Source organism: Vicugna pacos, chromosome 13 (genome assembly GCF_048564905.1).
Source record: "Vicugna pacos chromosome 13, VicPac4, whole genome shotgun sequence".
Taxonomy (NCBI): domain Eukaryota; kingdom Metazoa; phylum Chordata; class Mammalia; order Artiodactyla; family Camelidae; genus Vicugna; species Vicugna pacos.
This window is the reverse complement of record NC_132999.1, coordinates 39,762,949-39,781,526: the sequence shown is the minus strand read 5'-3', so window position 1 is coordinate 39,781,526 and position 18,578 is coordinate 39,762,949. Positions and strand designations below refer to the sequence as shown.

The 18,578-nt window shown below is 39.2% G+C and overlaps 4 protein-coding genes across 9 annotated transcripts in view; 1 reads left to right on the top strand and 3 right to left on the bottom strand.

Moving 5' to 3' along the window:
• Window positions 1-1,529: 1,529 nt before the first annotated feature.
• On the bottom strand, window positions 1,530-8,162 carry MYCBP (MYC binding protein). 2 transcript variants are annotated; one of them, XM_072974724.1, is made up of 5 exons: window positions 8,043-8,162; window positions 7,773-7,845; window positions 4,284-4,332; window positions 3,985-4,114; window positions 1,530-3,112 (listed from the first exon to the last, which is right to left on the bottom strand). In XM_072974724.1, the coding sequence occupies exons 1-5, from the start codon at window positions 8,055-8,057 to the stop codon at window positions 3,098-3,100; spliced, it is 282 nt and encodes a 93-aa protein (XP_072830825.1). In that variant the 5' UTR covers window positions 8,058-8,162; the 3' UTR covers window positions 1,530-3,097. The 2 variants fall into 2 exon arrangements, with proteins under 2 accessions (XP_072830825.1, XP_006212721.1); XM_006212659.4 differs by having other exon boundaries at window positions 1,530-2,775.
• An 18-nt stretch (window positions 8,163-8,180) lies between these two features.
• Window positions 8,181-18,578, top strand: part of AKIRIN1 (akirin 1) — a 90,660-nt gene continuing 80,262 nt past the window's right edge. The window contains exon 1 of the mRNA XM_006212656.4: window positions 8,181-8,658. The gene's annotated coding sequence lies outside the window, so the exon portion shown is untranslated. The remainder of the gene's footprint in view (window positions 8,659-18,578) is intronic.
• GJA9 (gap junction protein alpha 9) lies at window positions 8,637-15,547 on the bottom strand. Its single transcript, XM_006212658.3, has 2 exons — window positions 14,584-15,547; window positions 8,637-11,016 (listed from the first exon to the last, which is right to left on the bottom strand). Exon 2 carries the CDS (start codon window positions 10,923-10,925, stop codon window positions 9,378-9,380), a length of 1,548 nt encoding a protein of 515 aa, XP_006212720.2. The 5' UTR covers window positions 10,926-11,016; window positions 14,584-15,547; the 3' UTR covers window positions 8,637-9,377.
• The window catches only part of RHBDL2 (rhomboid like 2), a 72,440-nt gene continuing 69,554 nt past the window's right edge, over window positions 15,693-18,578 (bottom strand). For all 5 annotated transcript variants that reach the window (XM_072974720.1, XM_015246513.3, XM_031684071.2 and 2 more), the window contains 2 exons: window positions 17,423-17,484; window positions 15,693-16,260 (listed from right to left, as the gene is read on the bottom strand). In XM_072974720.1, the coding sequence (XP_072830821.1) occupies window positions 16,081-16,260; window positions 17,423-17,484 (242 nt within the window). In that variant the 3' untranslated portion in view covers window positions 15,693-16,080. The remainder of the gene's footprint in view (window positions 16,261-17,422; window positions 17,485-18,578) is intronic.

Below are 18,578 nucleotides of genomic sequence, written 5' to 3'. Positions count from 1 at the left end.
AGTGTGACTGAGGAACTGAATTTTGTATTTGGTTTTAATTGCCAGTTGTGGCTAGCAGCTACCATATTGAACAGCACAACCTTGTATTTTCAAATGCACTGTCCTTTATGTGCAATTCAACTTGTCAACATCCATCAAATTTCTGACACATACAATGCAGTACTGACCAATACAGCCTTTAGAGTGACTGTTTAGCACCTGGACAATATTTCTATTAATGCTTTCCAGATGGAATTTTTTTTCAAATATCCAGATAGTGTAAGTGGTTCACACTGATAATCACTGTAGCTAGTACTGTGTTAGCAATCCTAGTGCCTAAACTGGTATAGCTGCATTTTTTTAACATAAATCTAAGACTTGATATTTCAACTTTTTTGTTTAGACCGTGAAATTTAGGTACTCCAATTTAATCATTTTCAAGCTCATTTCAATATAATCTACCAACCAGCCCTTCCAACTTTGTGGCACTTACAGAATTGGCATTACTACCATCTGACCCATATGTAGTTCTTTACAATTTACAAGGTACTTTTTCATCCATTATATTTAATTTGATCCTTACAACACCTTGTGAGGTAGGCAAGATATGAAATCTACATTTTATAGATAAGGCAGCTGACACAGCAGGAACTGAATGGATCAGATCCTTTTTTACTCCGCTGAGCATCTTCTTGGATACTGTCTTCATCCAGATTCTTGATAGAAATGAAGAGGACCTCCAGAGGCCAAGCTGACCCTGAATTCTTACATAGCACTGACTGGTATAGCAGTTTAAGCAGGTCAGTTCCTGCCCCAAGTCTGATTACCAACCCACAGGTTGCCATTCTGTTCAAAATGATGGTATAGTCACCTGACTTACATAATTTTAATATCAGTCCCATTGGAAAAAAGGCAGATGAGGGTTGGTTACCAGAAAAAACTTCTACTTGCCTGTATCCACCAAGAGATAGTCATACCAACTGCTTAAAGAAGCCAAGTCTCCCTCTCTTCCAAAACCCCTATGGGGCCATGTTTTATTATCATTTATGGTTCTTAGCACATCCTGTCCCACATTGTAATTGGTTGTATGCATGTCTTACAACTAACTTCAAGTCATTAATCTTTATAACACTTAGTACTCAGCCCACTGCTGTCTGTGTAGGAGGCACTCACGTTGGTAAAAGATAAACCAATTCAAGTGAACATTCTTCCAACAGTATCTGGATCTCCTCCAAAAACAAACTTGTGACTAGAAGAGGCACAGACCATTGCTACATTCCTGCTAACATGACTGATTAAAATGCCCTTATAATTGGCTTGGTCACAGTTTCCAGCAGGTGCTGAGGCTTTTGCTTGTTAAACCAGCTTTCCTTGGATTGTTTTGTTTTCTTTGTGTGTTTTGACCAAAAAATAGAGTTCTCTAACAATAGGGACAGAATACATGAAATAGGACTACTTAATATGTCAGTCAACCAATAAGGAAAATAAGTGATCAGTAACACAAAACATCTGACTGTCAGTCTTCCAAGAAAGGAAAAAGGACTAACAAACAAGAATATAGTGCTTTACCATTTACAGATCTTTCACATACATTCCATTTGACCCTCACAACAACCCTGTGAGGTAGGCAGCACAGATAATCCCGTTGAACAGATGAGGAAAGTGAATCTCAGAGCAATTAACTGATGTGCCCAAGGTTCAATACAAAATATTGATGTGCCCAATACAAAAAAATTTGTATTCATATCAGTCTTTGGCCTAAAAATTCAGCACCCAACCTCCCGTCATACTTGTCTACCTACTTCACAGGGATAATGAAGATAAAATGAATTCAAGGCTAGAAAAATACTTTGAGGGAAAAAAAAGCACTATGTAATTATACCCGCAAACTATAATTTTCCACGATATATGGCTCATTCCCCTTCTCATCCCAGCTTGTGCATGAACCCAGAATTTTATATTGCCTCTGTTCTGTGTTCAACTAAGCAACTAAGTAAGGCAGGGGAACAGTGTGATCCTCTTTAGTCATATAAATTACAATCAGGGTAACTGCTATTATAGCAAATTGAAAAACAACACAGAAAGGCCAATTTGCAATTGGGACCCACTGCAGCACACAGCAAAGCAAGGCAACATTATCAGATAGGGCAGGATTGCATAGAAGGAAACGTGGTGTCAGAGTTCACACTGGCACACACACACAGTTATCTAAGGCAAAGTGGTGGCAAAGAAGAGTCATTTGTTCCACATTATATAAACAAGAGCAGAAGATTCATGAGAACCCATGCAAAAGCATCTTTAAGTCACACACATCTCTCCAGCTACCTACAGAGAATATAAACAACAGTGTCATCTTCATTTTAAAGAATGACTGTACCTGTGCTCTTATCCTGAGCTAAACCAAGGAATAGCTCCACGCTAAACCTCCTTGGCTAAAATACAACCAGTACCATCATTCCTAGTCAGACTAATAAACAGAATGTCTTTTAAGGTAATGAATTAGATGGCTGTGTTTAGATTTTTTTTTTCAGGATTCATTTTTGATTCTCCTGCTTTTAAGACCCAAAGAAAGTTATATTGAGTTTTTATTGGTGATTCTAAGTATATGTGTTTATAACAGTTAAAGTGTGATAGGTGAATTTAACATATTAAAAGAGTGCTATAGCATCTGTTCGGAAAAGATCATATACTACACAAACTATTCAAGTCATACAAAACCATTTTTCAGTGTCTTTTCAACTGAGAAGAATCCTATTCAGCACGCTTCTCCTCCTGAGGTGGTTCATACTGAGCAAGCTATGGGGCAAAGACAGAGGAGTTTAGGTGAATTTTATCCTAAATTGGATAACAAACTTAATAGTAACAAAACGAGTTAACTATAGTATTCAATTTAATTACTGAATCAGTAAGTTTATATTAAAATCCTGTCCTTTTTAAACCACTCAGTGATATTTAGTATTTAATAAAATCAAACCTAATGAAAGCTCTTTTTATATAAACGTTTACAATTATTCCCATTCATGACTGCACTGCACAAATACTTGATATGCAATTATCTAGATCTTCCCAAAGATTTTGTGGCTTATAGTAAGGTCCTTTCTTCCTCTCCACCATAAGTTTACTGAGCTTTCTCCTAAAAAATAGGAAAAGAGAACTATGTGACATATATTAATCTAGCCACTCAATAGAGAGCAGCTAACATCCTTGACTTAAAAGATGCCAAAAAGTTATCTGGCATTTAGACGTTGTGGAACCTTGGATAATTTAACATACTGCATTTTCTTTTGTGCTGAGTTGTGGTTCCCTGCAACAACACTAAACTAAGATTTGAGTTGTTCCAATTAGCTGTTGGATTTGAGAACATAACTCAGTGTGCTTTAGTTTCCTCACCTATAAAATGGTCTGTGTACCTGTGTTCACTTATCTCACAAGCTGTTGAGAAGATAAAACACGAGAGGTGCCTAGAGTCATATGAAATGCATTATGTGATTGAGAATGCAGTAAAAAGACTTAAGAAGTTCACGAAAATTCTCACAGGAGTTTAAACAAATAAAAACCTTCAGCACTAGACAAAACTAAGTGCAAACAAATTTACAGAGGTACTTGAACACATTACAGGGCCGCCACATATGACTATGCAGATTGAGCACTGCACAATCTAAAAGGTGCCATTCACAAAGCAGTGGCCCTATACTGACCTACTTACTTAAATCAACTGCCTAAGACTCTCAAAAATCTCCATTAGCTTATAAATCAATATTCATTAACCAATATTCTCATCTTTTTGTTACCAAAGTTTCCCAAGAACCTCTTCTTGACCACACTTTGCTCATCCTATTTACAGTTTGCCATGGTTTTCTAGACAGGGCATCAGCTTGGCTCTGCAGTTAACCAAGATTGATATTCACCCTCCTCCCTCCCCTACTGTCCATTTTAGTGAGGTTTTGATCATACAGTCATTATAGGTGAAATCATTTTTAATATGAATTCTTTCAAAAATTTTACCTTTGTTTTTAGTTTTTTATTTTCTTCTACAATAGCTTCATATTTCTCTTTCATTTCTGCCAATTCTAGGCGAAGCAGCTCTATTTCTGGATTTTCTGGGGTAGCAGCTCCTAAGTGATGCTTTAAAAAACTAATATCAAAGTTAAGAATTTACTTGAGCAGAGATCAAAATCCAAATACTCAAAGAAAGTAACATTTTCAGTAATCAAAAGTATTTTAAAGGTTATTATCTATGTGAAAAAATAAGAGTTCAAAAAAAAATAAATGCCTTTTTCTGACTTGAAAAATGAAAAGGATACTCCAAAGCACTATTAGGTTTCTCTGGTTCTTCATATAAGGCTACCAATACTGCAAATCAAAAAGCAGAAAAAAACAACAGTTAAAGTCTTAAATTTGAGCAGCTGAAATTATATTCCATACCCCAGTAAATACTAAGTGCCTGTTATACACCACACACATTGCTAAGACTGCCTGTACCACGGTGATCAAGACAGACAAGATCCTGCTATCAATGAATTTACAGATAAGCAAGAAACTAGATCAAAAAAAAAAAAAGAGCAAGTAGTGATACGGATAACAGGTTATGGGAGCACGCTGGAAGAACACCTAATTCAGCCTAGGGCACCGGGGAAATCTTCCCCAAGGAAGGGAAATAAGACCTGAGACCTAGGCAGTGAAGGTTTCAGATAAAAAGGGAAGGCCGAGGACAAAACAACAGCAGATTCAGGAACTGAAAATTCAAGTATGGCTAGATGGAGTTGTGGACAGTGGGGCAGGAAAGTAAGCTGGGACCGGTGGTCGGGGGAGACTGGAGGATCCTGCAAGTTCAGTCAGACCTTGACCCTAAGAACAATATGGCATATAATTAAGCAGTTTTAAGCAGGGGAGTGACAGGATCACTCCTGACTCCTGTGGAAGACTGACGAGTGGGATGAGGATTTAAAGGTAGGAAGACCAATTAAGACGCTGGTAAATCCAGCTTAAAAAAGTAGTAACCTGCACTAGAGTGACAGAGGGATGAAAACAAGGCAGATAAATCAGAAAAATTATGGAGAAAATCAACAGGGCTATGGGTAATTACTGGAAGGAAGATACTTTGAATTCAGAATGTTAAAGCTTTGAATTCAACATGTTCAAGAATGAAGTTTCATACACCACATGCTAAATAACCACCAGACAAAAACTTTACCAGTAGTCAGCCTGCTCAATCAATATTTAGATATATACTTCGTGGTTTCATATCCAATAGTTCGTGTCAGCACTACCTGTGTCATTTTATATGGAACAGATTCCTCCCAGGATGTACTACTCAGATAAAAATCTCTCTAAACCATTGGTTAATATTTCTGTTGCATGGAGCTCTTTGAAGAATCTCATAAAAAACAAAAACTGTGTCGACACACAAAAAGTGTGCTAGACCCCAGGTTAAGAACTATTGTAAACCAACTTAGATGCTTTCCTTTTATTTTTTATTGTTTTTAATAATTCATAAATATAGGCAGTAGAAAAAAATCAAATAGGCAACTACTTCTAACAATTTATGTTCTGATAATTACTCTTCTAAATGTATTCACAGCACTATTTTTTGAGAAATTCATATATTTACATCACCACTACCCTCTCTTCTTTCGATGTTACAGTACACACTTTAATTCCTCTACTTATTACTTTTGTCTTTAAACTATAGGCTCAAACCTGTTCCTCCTTCCATTAATTTCCACTGATCTCTACCAAATCCTAATTTTATAAGACATGAAAACTCTTACCCTTTCTTCCTCCTCTTCCCTCACCCTTTGTTTTAGCTTCTAAATTTGTCAGTGGTACTTACAAGGTTGATAATTACAGAACATAAGGTAAATGTCAAGTTCCCTGTGCTTTTCTATAGATGAAATATACTTCGTTTTAATCAGACAAGAACTCTATACTCAGTGTTTTCCTTTTTGCCTTAGCAGCCAGGATTTTTAGAGGTTGATATAGTTCTCAAAATAACTAAAATGCTTCTTTTTCCAAATGACTTATCTTTATCTTTAGCCATCCTTATAATGTTTTAATGTTAGAAGCAGTTTCAAATCCTCTTGGAAATAAGCTGGATACAAATTATAAATTAAGTCTGTGTAAAGTACACAAGATCAAATCTTAAATAGATCACATCGGTAGGTACTCTGTTGTCTGATGTTACTTAGGAGACTGGAAATCTAGGGAGGCTGAGTGGAAATACCAGTAGATGTCAGCAAGGGAAAAGAAACCTCCAGTGGTGTCCAGTCTCTCATGAAGGAAAATCCATGTATGAGCACAGGGCTGTATATCTTCATTTACCTCCCACAATGGTCACATCTCTGCCCTTTCCAGTCTTTCATTCACTCCATCCAGCCATTCTGGCCTCCTTACTCTTCTGAAACTCTTGACATCATATTTCATTCAGGTCTCTGCTCAAATGTTATTTCTTAAGAAAAGCCTTTCCCCACCACCATATATAAAATGGCACACCCATCACTCTTTATTCCCTTTGCTATGTTTTTATTCACATAACACTTACCATTGGCTGACACTAAGTGTTTATCTGTCTCCCCCAACTAGGGTATAAGCTCATTTAGAGCAGGGACTTTTTTTTCCCCACTCTGTTGTATCCCCAGTGCCTAGAACAGAGACCTGAATTAAATGGATAAATAAATGAAAGAAATGAGCTTGTGGAGTTTTGTTTTGTTGGGGGTAAGGGGGAGATTGATGAAATTACAAGTCTGTGATCCTTCCGGAGAGTCAGCACAGTGTTTTCATAGAGGCTCTTAATGTTCACTGAAACTTATTAGCAAAGAGATGGGAAACTAGTACCTAAGGTAGGTAGCAGTTCAAAATTACCAGCCCATGCTTCGGAATTAAAAGCCCTGCTTTCTGCTAAGATCCAGAGTTGTTATTCTCCCAGAATTTTCTCCTAACTTTTGCTTCTGGCCAAAGAGTAGTTACCAAATTATTACCACTTACTATTCTCATATGGACCCAGATCATCATTCCTGCCAGCTCTTCTGTTCGACGTCCTTGAGAGTCCCAGCCAGTAAGTGAGTGGGACATAATGGGCATTCACATTACTGCTTATTAGCAGTACCCACACTATCTCTTGGAACCCTCCAGTTTCAAGCACCTTATTCCTCTTAGATCTTGAACCCCAGAGTGAGAGATGCAGTGTAACAGCTTCCATTTTAAAAAATGAAAATATAACCATTTTGATGTGCCCTCAAGTTCTTTAAACTGTAATTCCTCTTAATTATTAAATCTGTACAAAGTGCGAATTGATATAGAATACAAAACGGGGTTCATTTGAAAAGCCATAGCCAAACCGCTACTTCGGGAATTAGGTTCATTTAGCTACTTTATAGCCTGCTTTCAAATCTGGTCACTTTTCCACTTGACCTCTGTTCGAGGGAAAATATTTCTGTACAGTATTTTGAGGACTCCACAAAAACTGTCAGGAGAGAGGACTTGGGCTCTCAAGGTCTTTAGCAAGCATGCTCACTGCGGCTGCTCGAGGCAAAGCAATGGAAGTTGGAGGGACTTTGCAACAGCTGCAGGAGTTTCACTCCCCGCGGGGAGAGCGGTAGCCTGAACGAGGCTACCCTACCCGGGCCGCGTCCGGCAGCCAGGCGTGCGCCGGTCTCCGCTGAACCCCGAGGCCCCCCTCGCTGGACCCCAGACGGGTCCCACCTGTTCTCCTTCCCCACGCCACGGCCCGTCAGGGGCGCAGCGCCGAGGAGCACGACGAGGGCACGAGGAACCCTCTCCTGGCCCATGCTCACCCTTGGTCAGCGTGTCCAGCACCCCCGACTTCTCCAAGTACCTCCGGAACTGCTCGCGCTTCGAGTCGGCGGCCTGAGGAGACACGGCGGGTCAGCGGCCGAAGCCCGGGGGCCGGAGCAGGAAGAAGGCGCTGGGAGTCCGGCAACCCCGACTCCGCCTCGCTACCTCAAGCCCCCAAAACCTGCGCGCGCGCGCCCCAACTCCCACCCGAGCCGACCAGCGGCTGGCTACCGCCCGCACTCCCCCCAGCCACGCCGCGCCCCCCTCACTTTGTAATAGGCCATAGTGACAGCGGCAGCGGCGTAGCTGGCGCCCGAAACCGTGGCTGGCGGGCTCGGAACAGCACTGCTCGTGCGCAGAAGGGCTCCCGCGCCTGCGCACTTGCGAACCACGGCCCGGGACCGCCGGGGTGTGGCCTGTTTTCATGGCGACCAGGACGCTCTGAATGCCCCATAGTGGGCTGAGCTGAAGGAGGCTGCGTATGCCCGCCCCTCTGGCTAGCGAAGCAGTACCTCTCTTTCCTTTTCCGGTCCTCGCCGCAATTCGGTTGCTTAGCGGGAGGCTAGGTTTTGGTAACTCGGGACTAGGGGTCCAGGTGGGGCCAAAGGTGGACGTGGCGCCAGGGAGTGGGGCCTGTGGAGCCTTGGGGCTCTTGGACTGAACCCACAGAGGAGGGTCTCCCGACACCGAGAGTGGGCGGACCTGTCTCAGCTGGAACCTCAGGAGCTGTGGCGACCTGTCTGAGCTGGCTTCTCTCTCAGCCGACGAGAGCAACCCTTGGATTTGCAGTGGCTTGAGGACTGCTTAGAATCGTATGTTTCGACTCCCATCTTTTACGTTTGGAGTCTCCTTGTTTTGTGGCCGGCTCAATGTGGGCTCCGGAGGGTAAGCAGTAACGTGCGAATAATAGCTAGCACTTTTGAGCGCTTTTGTGTGCCTAGCAGTGAATTAAACACATATGTTTCTTATTTTAATCTTGACACCATCCCTGTAAGGTGGATACTGTGAGTAAACTAGCGAGGTCAGATGACCAGCGAGTAGCAGAGCTCAATCTTCCAATCCTGGCACTGAGTCACGATGCTATAAACTGGTGAAAGAAAGAGACCGATCTTTTTAAGATTTTATTTACTAGATAGCGGTTATAGTCAAGACACATCAAGGTTCCAGTCTATAAGGAAACTAAGTTAAGTCGCAGGGGCAAACAAAATTTAACCAGTGTCCAAAAATAAAAGATTAATAACTAAAAGAAGGAATTACATAGACCAAGAACAATCTCCGAAGCCTGTACTCCCTTCAAGGAAAAACCGGGTTCCATTTAACTTCAGTTCTGAACATAAGATTTTCCCCAAATCAGTTTTCACATACTTTGAAGGGAGCCCCGTGAAAAAGTAATCCTGATTTGGTAACTCTGTGTCTTTGAATTTGAAACCACTCCTTCCCAATTCAGAATTAGAGCCATTGTCCCTTTTTAAAATGGGTTTGCTGTTGTCTGTCTAAACACCTGGTCTTTAGAACAGCCATTATCTGTATCGTCTGTGTTCCACCATCACTAGGCTACTTCTATGATAATATAATATGTAGAATGTGTAAAAGCCAACAGCTGTTCAGATTTGAAGATCTGTGGGAGCCCGCCTACCAATGAGGTTGTTTGTCAGTGACACTAAAGGATTTGGAGAACAAGCAGTATGGTTATTGCAGCTTCTGACCAACTCGGATTCAAAAGACAACCCTCCCAAAGAATCAGGAGTGTCTGGAGTGTCAAGTGGTTGGAAGCCTCCCTGTGAAGGAGCAAGGGTTCTGATAGTGCTCTCTCTCAGCTGGCCCTTGAGGTTACCTTTAGGAGGTAATGCCTGGTTTTCATTTTCTGCAGAGGGACCGTATGTAGCACGAAGCCATTTCGGTCTCCAAGTGCAGTTAGCTGGCAGAGAGAAAACTGTTTGGGGTGACTGCCCTGTGCAGTTGTTCAGATCTATAGCATCACCTGGAATAGAACAGTGACCTCTAGAATAGTGGTCCCTTTTCCTGTCTTTGCTTTCAGTTTCTCTTTTTTCCCTCAACTGGTCACCATGAACTTCTTTTCCAGATATTTTATGAGTGTCTTCTTTATTACTTGAGCTGATGTTTTGAAGATGACTACAGGTAGTCCTAGGTGTGCACATCTCATTAGAAAGTACAGTTTCCTCTTCATCCAAAATGCCTTTCTCATCATTTCTACTGTGATTATCAGGGTCTGTCTGAAATGCAGATGAATTTAAACTAGGGTACACTGCTGTGTGTGTTTGCTTGTCCACTAACAGGCTGTAATCAGGTGCGGAAGAGAGTCGTTTCAGTGAATTTGCAGATGTGTTTTGATATTTGGCAAGGTTTTGTTTTGATTTGTTTGTACAGAATTCATTATGTTCATCCTTCAATTTATATTGTCCCCAAAGCCCCCTTTTAATCTTTTTAAAACCTAGGTGGAAAATTTCTAGAACATTTAGGAAAAGTGAAACAGTAGCTATGGATTGCATAAATAATAGGAATATCGTCTTTTCTGTGGGTCTTGAGACAAAACAGTCAATTATATTTGGACATGGGTGGCCATGGCATTTAAATAGAGGCTCTAAGTGAAATCCATATAAAAGATACTGTCCAATCATGAACCCAACTTCAACCACAGAGCGAGTGAAAATGTGTATCACGTAAGTGCAAAGCAAGGTTCCTCTGAGTGGAGCTTTACTTAGTTTCCTTTGCTCCAGCTGATAAAGTTCTTGCTCCAGTCTCCTCCGGTCTCCAGGCAGTTCAAGCTCTACCCACTCCAGTTCTCCTCTCAGTTGAGCTTTCTTCATCTGCCTCTCCTTCTCCAGAACTCTCAATCGGTACAAAGCATGGCCCATGTACACCAGGGATGGTGAAGACACAAATATCACCTGCAAAACCCAGTATCTAATGAGGGAGATAGGAAAGGCCTGATCATAGCATACATTTCTGCAGCCGGGCTGTTCCGTATTACAGATGAAGCCAGACTGCTCATCATTCCAGACATCTTCAGCTGCTACACCCAGAACAAGCATCCGAAATATGAACAGGATAGTGAGCCAGATCTTTCCAATCATGGTAGAGTGCATGTGAACTTCCTCCAGGATGCCTCCAAGGAAATTCCAATCCCCCATGCTTATTTAGTCAGCCATCTTAGCTCTGAACCCCATCAAATAGGCAGATAAAATCTTCCATTCTGAAGGGCGTGCTGTTTCTTAGGCAAACCTACAGCCAAAATATGAACAAAGTATCACTAAGCATGCTGGTTGCTCTACTTTTTCCCTAGAAAGTTGTAATCAGTTACAAGAATGTGTTTAAGATGACAGAAATTTAAAATCATTTATGTTTAGAACTTACAATGCAATGAAAAAAAAAAAGATACCTGGAGGTGAGGTGTATATATTCTCTATGAGGAATAAAATTGTAGGAGTCCCTGTAAGGAATCTTACGTGGCTGAAGTTTGTTGTTGTTTTACTTTTTTAAACTGAGAACTTTGGAGAGGTTCCTAAAACGACTGAATTGATCTTACAAACCTATTTATTAAGATTATTGTATATAAAAGCTATAACCAAAGTCAGTGATTTTAAAATTTCATTTATGCACAAAGGAAAATACATGTACGTGTTTCATTTCATAATCCAGTAAGGCACAGCATTTAACGCAACCAAAGGAAATGGATCTGGCTCTTGCTATAAGAATTTAGATTTGTTTTTTTAATCCACACTTAAATGTCTAAATTCTGGTTTCTTTTTGCCAGTTTTGAGCATTTTCAGAAATCATTTCAGTAATATGTTTATGGATTTTTATAAAATTATTACTATACTTTTTATAAAATTATTACTATACTTGGCTGTGAAAAATTCTGTAAATATTTATCATCTTAGAATGAACTCCAAAAGTTCTCAGCTATTTTGTACTACCAGGATATTATTAGATATTATTTGAAATAAATGGATCATTCTTGTGGTGGTCATGTTAGAGAAATTTTCATTTTAACAGTATTTGACCTTTTTAAGACATGTGGCTTGCTTTGTGGAGGGAGCAGTGGGGTGAGTTATAATTTAGATGCTTGGATTATCAGCCAGTAGGCTCCATATAAGTTGATACCCTAGGATATCTAAGAGGAAATACATCCCAAAAGAAAGAAACAAAGTGAAGGGTTTTCATTCACTTTCATTTAAAATATAAATGTATGTCCTACATCTCTTATAGAAAGGGAAGTGCTACATAATCAAACAACATACTGAGATATTACAGTTACAAGATACGTTCATCACAAAAATCCTATGAGGTAGATATGTTGTTTCCCCATTTTGCAGATGAGGCACACCTTAACTTACCCAAGGTCACACAGCTAGAATTGGCATTCAGACCCAATCATTGTGGCTCTAAAGTCAGCTCTTAACTGTTTAACTAAACTGTTATTTTTCCCTCTTTAAGCACATTTGAAATTTTCATGAAAGAGACATTAAAAAAATCAGCTGTTTTCTGTTTAAAGTTTATTTAAATTAGGTATGTCAAATAGTGATAGTTTTGACTTTTTAAATAATGTGTTCTAGAGTCTTTAGTTCCTTTTTTAAAGCTTTATGTAGTTAAAAAGATTTGCAAAAGCATCAGCCTTCTAAAATTCAGTTGTATTCCTGAGATAGGGAAAATTTCTTTGACTTTATTATGTTAATAATAGCATACTCTTTGACCCAACAATCCAAAGCACTTTAAAGTGTGAGCAAAGATATTATTTTTGTTGTTGTTTATAATAATCACAACTTGAAAACATCCAAAATAATTATCACTACAAGAAAGACTGTATTGTACATATAAATAATAGTACATCCACAGTGTGGTACTATGCAGCCAGTAGAAATAATAAATATATAAACAAAAGCAAAACAAAATTTTGTTATATTGTTTCAGTAACATTCAGGTTATAAAATAGAATAGTGTGGCCCCATTATTGTAAATTTATTTGTATGTAGAGATGTATACAATAAAGCCTGGCAGGGTATTCATCAAAATATTAATTATGATTATCTCTGGGCAGCGTGATTACAATTGACTTAATTTTTTTATAATTATATATACTTAAATTTTTTTTTTTACCATGAGCACTTTACTTTTATAATCACAAAAAGAAAGAAAAAATTTTTTTCCATAAAGGACAAAACTATGGTATTTGCTGGAAGAAGTAGTAGTATTTAGCTACAAATCTTAGGTTCTCAAGCTTTCATAGCAAATGACATGAACACTCGTATACATCGATACAGTACTATAAAATTCAAAAGAAAAAGAAAAAAACATTTCAAATGACTCTTAGATATCTAAAACAGAGAGATTAACACAAACCTTTCTGGATTGAAGCAGATCATGCTTAAAAGTTATACCACAGCCATCTTCAAATTATTGTCTGAAAGCTTGTCCCCTTCACAGGTGTAGAGCAGATTCAGTTTGGTTCAATGTGGTGAATGAGTCAGCCATCAGCTAAAATCCATTTCCCTCTCATCACTCTTCTAAAACAGTGCTATCCAGTAGAACTTTTTGCAGCAACGTTGAAGTAGACTCTATCTGCGCTGTCCAATAAGGTGCCCACTAGCAACGCATAGCTACTGAGTACTTGCAATGTGGCTGGTGTAACAGAGGATCTGAGTTTTTAATTTTATTTAATTTTAATTAAATTTAAAGAACTACCTGTACCTAGTGGCTACATTATTGGGCAGCACAGATGAAGAATAGTTCCCATATTTCTAATAAGACAGCACAGTTTAGAAGACTAAAATGATGAGCCCCAAATTAAGCCGAATAAATGGTTCCTCTTTAATTCAGAGATGTCAAATTTAAAACACCAGATGTTTGTGTGTGTATTTTTAATGGTAATTTTGTCCCCTGGGGAACCCAGTAAGTTATCACTTTTTGATAATGTGAATGGTGTTTCTAGTACCAAAAAACTCTAACTAGATGATAACTTCTTAGTCATCAGTCTTAATAATCAATGGGTCATGCCCAATTTCAAAGTTAGATGAATCCTGTTTCTCTTGTCTAGTTTTCTATTATTAACAATTATGTTGCACTTTAGGTCATTAAAGATCTCTCTTCAGAGCTAGTGACCTGGTGGGCTGGTGATGGCAGATGAATATTTCTTCCCTGAGCTTCTTTGCCAACCAGTAGCTACTTTTCAGATTAAATACAAGTCTTTCATCAGGGAAAAAAGTTTATATATTTTTTTCATATTTGTACATTATGTCTTATATAAATTACACATAAATTACTAATAAACTTAAAAAACACTATGCCTCATTAGTAGTCAGAGAAATACAAATTAAAATAAAGTATTATTTTTTAACTATCAAAATGCAAATTTTCCCAAGATTTATAATACCTGCCTTTGCCAAAAGTATGAGGAAACCGTTAATTCATATGCTATCTGTAAGAATATAAGTGGTACAGTTATTTAAAAGGCAGTCTAAATTGGTCAAAATTAACATTTCTGCTTCTGGATGCTTGAACTATTCATTCATTCACTCTCAAAGACACACTGCACATACTAGGATAGTACATGGTAATAGTACAAAGTCAGCAACAACTTAAGTGTTCAACAGAGGAATGGTTAAATAAACTATAATACATCTTTATCATTCAGCAATTCAGAGAATAAAGGTCTCTATGAACTAACAGAAAGACCCCTAAGTCATTATAAAACAAGTTACAGAACAATCTATATAATGTGAGCTCATTTATCTTGTTAAAAACCCATATTTCGTATATTTAAATAGCTAAAACAGCAAGATTAACCCAAACCTCTCTTAGTTTAGGTGAATTTGAGGAGCCGGAAGTTATACCACAGTCGTCTTCAACTTGTTCTGTGAATTTCTCTCCTTGGGGGTGCACAGCAGACTCAGTGCCCTTCAGTGCCATGAGTGAGTCAGCCATCAACTGAAATCCATTTCCCTTTCTGCTCATCTAGGGTAGAAAAAGGTCGGGGAGAATACACACCCGACTGGTGACAGTGGTCATCACAAGGGAAAAGAGCAGGTTTGGGGTGGAAAGGTAAAAGGAATTCTTATCGTTGAAGTTCTTATAAAAATCTTTGTTTCACCAAGAACATACTTATATTCTCATACTCAAATTTAAAAAAAAAATTTTAACAAATCCCAGATCAGCTTTTCTCTAAATGCTCAAATACTGCTTTTCTCACTATATCTAATTAAGCAGGTATCCGCCTTTCACAATCCAGCAACATGTTTAGATGGGTGTTTATAAACAAAACACGTTGATGATTAAAGAAGGAAAAAATGTATTTTCTGTGTTCAGATGACCTAAAACTACTATTTTGGAGAAAGAGTGGCCAGCAATCTGGATTCTATACAGGAAAAGCACACAAGCATCTCAGCTTTCAGATATAATGTTTTGCCTTTTGTAAATAAATCGTACACACTCTGAGCACATGAAAGATGAGATCTTATCATAGATCTCCAAAGGAGTCCAGGAACATGGTTTGCACCAGAAAGACAATTCCATTTCCTTGGGATGCTATACACCCTATTAGAATCTTAAACTAGCAGTCCAGAGAACTCACTCTTCTTCTATAAGGTATTTCCACCATTTCTGTGTACCCACAGAAATGTTTCTTCCCCTACTCCCATGATACTGTATTTGGGGAACACAGCGCCTGATAGACCGGGAGGGCAGGAGGGTATGGGCTTCCAAGTCATTACCAACCTTTAAATCCTGCCCTCTCTTAGACAACTTATTTGATTTTTTAAAAAGAGTTTCCATGTCCTCACCTCTAAGATACAGAGGAAAGCTACCTTTCTGAGCTGTTAAAAAAAGATTAGCAATAATGCATGTGAAACACATCAGACAGTGACCTATCGACTTGAACAGTGATCGAAAGTGATAATCAATAGTCTGACAGAAATGAAAAGTTTTTATTATCAGCATAGTACGTTATTTGTGAATTCTACCAAGCAGTCTCTAATTATATCCTCCCAGGAGAGCAAGTCTCTTTTAAAGGATAAGTACCAGCACAACTCATGCTTGGGAAAGAGCCAGTCTCTGGTCTCACTTCCCTTCCCTTTTCTCTCTTCCTCTTCCCCCCACCCCATGCACTCAGAAGAGCCCCTTCCTTGAACCCTAATTCCTTTTGTAAGCAGTCTTCGAAACTGACAACTTCAGGGGTGTTTTGTCCTCTTTATAAAATTACTAGCATTTGCTGGGACTTCTCTGTTTTCACAGAGTTCTTCAGTTTTTCTCCCAGATGGCTCTTTTTATTCATTGGTTTGTGTTAGGGGCGAGTCAGTTCGCTGGGGATAGGAAAATGTTGAAAAATACAGCAAATAAGACGCAAGCTAAATAAGCTGCAATGGCTATCCAGAACCTTGGGTCTTTCAGCAGTGCCTTATCAAAGCAGCTGAACACGGTGTAGCCTATGGACATTCCAGCAAATCCACCTGCGATGTGAGCTGCAAAAGACACCTTGGGAGAAAAGGGAGGGAAAATGGAAGTAAGCGAAGAAAATGCTAATTGCATATTTCAATTGCATCTCTCTTATTAAAGAACAAATACCATCCCAGCCAAACAAGAGTTAAAAGTCTCAGGGAAGGACCAATATTATATGATATCACTTTTATGTGGAATCTAAGAAAATAATACAAGTGAATCTATTTACAAAACAGAAACAGACTCAGATGTAGAAAACAAACTTACAGTTACCAAGGAGTAAGGGCAGGGGGCATTAATTAAGAGTATGAGATTAACAGATACACACTACTATGTATAAAATAGATAAGCAACAAGGATTTACTATATAACATAGGAAACAACATTCAATATCTTTTAATAACCTATAATGGAAAATAATCTGAAAAGTGTATATATAAAACTGAATCACTTTGCTATACACCTGAAACTAACACAATATCGCAAATCAACTATACTTCAGTTAAAAAAAAAAATCTTAGAAGTGTGACAAGCAAGGAGGTGAGGGAAAAAGAGATCCAAAACTCCACGTGCACAAAGAGAAGGAGATATTCTAAAACATGCAAAGCTGAAAAAAAAATGTCCTTTCACTGCTGCGCTGAGTACACAAGACAGCCGTCATTTCTCATTCTTTTCAGCTGTCTCTGCATTTAGGATGGTTCTACATAATGCCAACCAAGAGAGAAAGAGTTGAGGCACTGTGAGGGGTCTCTATAGGAGCATGATCTGTCTAAATTAAGACACAGATAGTACACACAGAAATACTCAACTGGAAACTACCGAATTCAAAGACTAATTCCAGTAATACTGGACATCTTTGTCAGTTTTCTTTAGATTGTTAATTCATCTGGACCCCAATTATTGCTGCTCTCTAATCTGCGTTTTATTCCCTGTGGACCATGAAGTCCCTTCTCTCCTGTTTTGAAAGAGCCACCACCGTGGCAAGTACAAAGAAGCAAAGCCAGAGAGGACAGAGAAGTCAGGGCTATGACAGCGAGAAGCCAAAAGAACAATCCAAACGTCTGATTACCTCAAGAATTTTCTTAACTTCCCAATGGAAACGTGACTGCCCTAAACCAGTTATTGCCCCCATTTTTAAGTTCTTGATATGATAAGTTAAACATATTTTCACTTAAAAAAATAAATAAATTTAACTCACCGGGGACCCGTTTGCAGGGACAAAGAACCTTCTGTAGAGCGCAAATCCCATATCCGACAAGACTAAAAGGGAAAAGAGCCGGATGAAGCCCCAGGGTCTCCACAGCAGGGCACCGGTTGTTTTCGGTTCGCCTCTAACGACAGTGGCAGCTAACATTTATTGAGGTTACTCTGTGCCAGGTATTGTTCTAAGAGCTTTATGTGGACTAACCTTGTATCATTAATCCTCACGAAATAGGTACTATCTTTATCCCATTTTATAGACTTATGTATACAATAAGTATTTATTATCTCCTATGTGCCAGGCTCTGTTCTAGGTGGTGGAGATACTGCAGTGAACCGATCAGACTGCCTCATGGAGCTGATGGTCTAATTGGGGAAGGCAGACGAACAAGTGAAACATACACTATGTCACACAGTGCTTAGTGCTACAGAGAACAGGCAGAAAGAATGAGAATTGGGAATGCTGGGAGTAGGGTGTGATTTTTTTAACAGGAGAGTTGGGGAGTAGCTCAATGAGAATATGGCATCTGATGGATGAAGGACCTTTGAAGTCAGGGTCTTCCATGCAGATTAAAGCACCAAGTCCCTAAGGCAGGGCTGTGCCTGGTGTGTTTGAGCAGTTGATCCTGCTGCATAGGTGGATTTCAAAGTATGGTTCTCTTCCCCCCCCGCTGGGGATCCCAGCATCACCTGGGAACTTTAATTAGAGATGAAGTCTCAGGCCCACCCCAGACTTGTTGAACCAGAAACTCTAAAGGTAGGGTTCAGCAGTCTGTGTTTGAACAAGACCTCCCAGTGATTCTGGACTAAAGTCAGGGATCAAGTAGTAGGTGATGCAATCAAACAGGTAGCAGGGGACAGATCGTGTAAGGGGCCTTAGGGACCATTGTAAGGACTTTGACCTTTACCCTTCAAAAGCTTTTGAACACAGGAGTGACATGATCCGACTTATGATTTTAAAAGATGATTCTGGCTGCCTTATAGAAAATAGACTATAAGGGAGCAATTATAGGAGCAGGCATACCAGCTAATTACTGCTATTGCAGCAATCCGAGTGAGGCATGATGGGCATTTCATACATAGAGAAACCAAGACACAAAGGTCGGGTATTTGCCCAAGGCCACAAAGCTCAGAGCTGGTGGTGGGATTTGAAC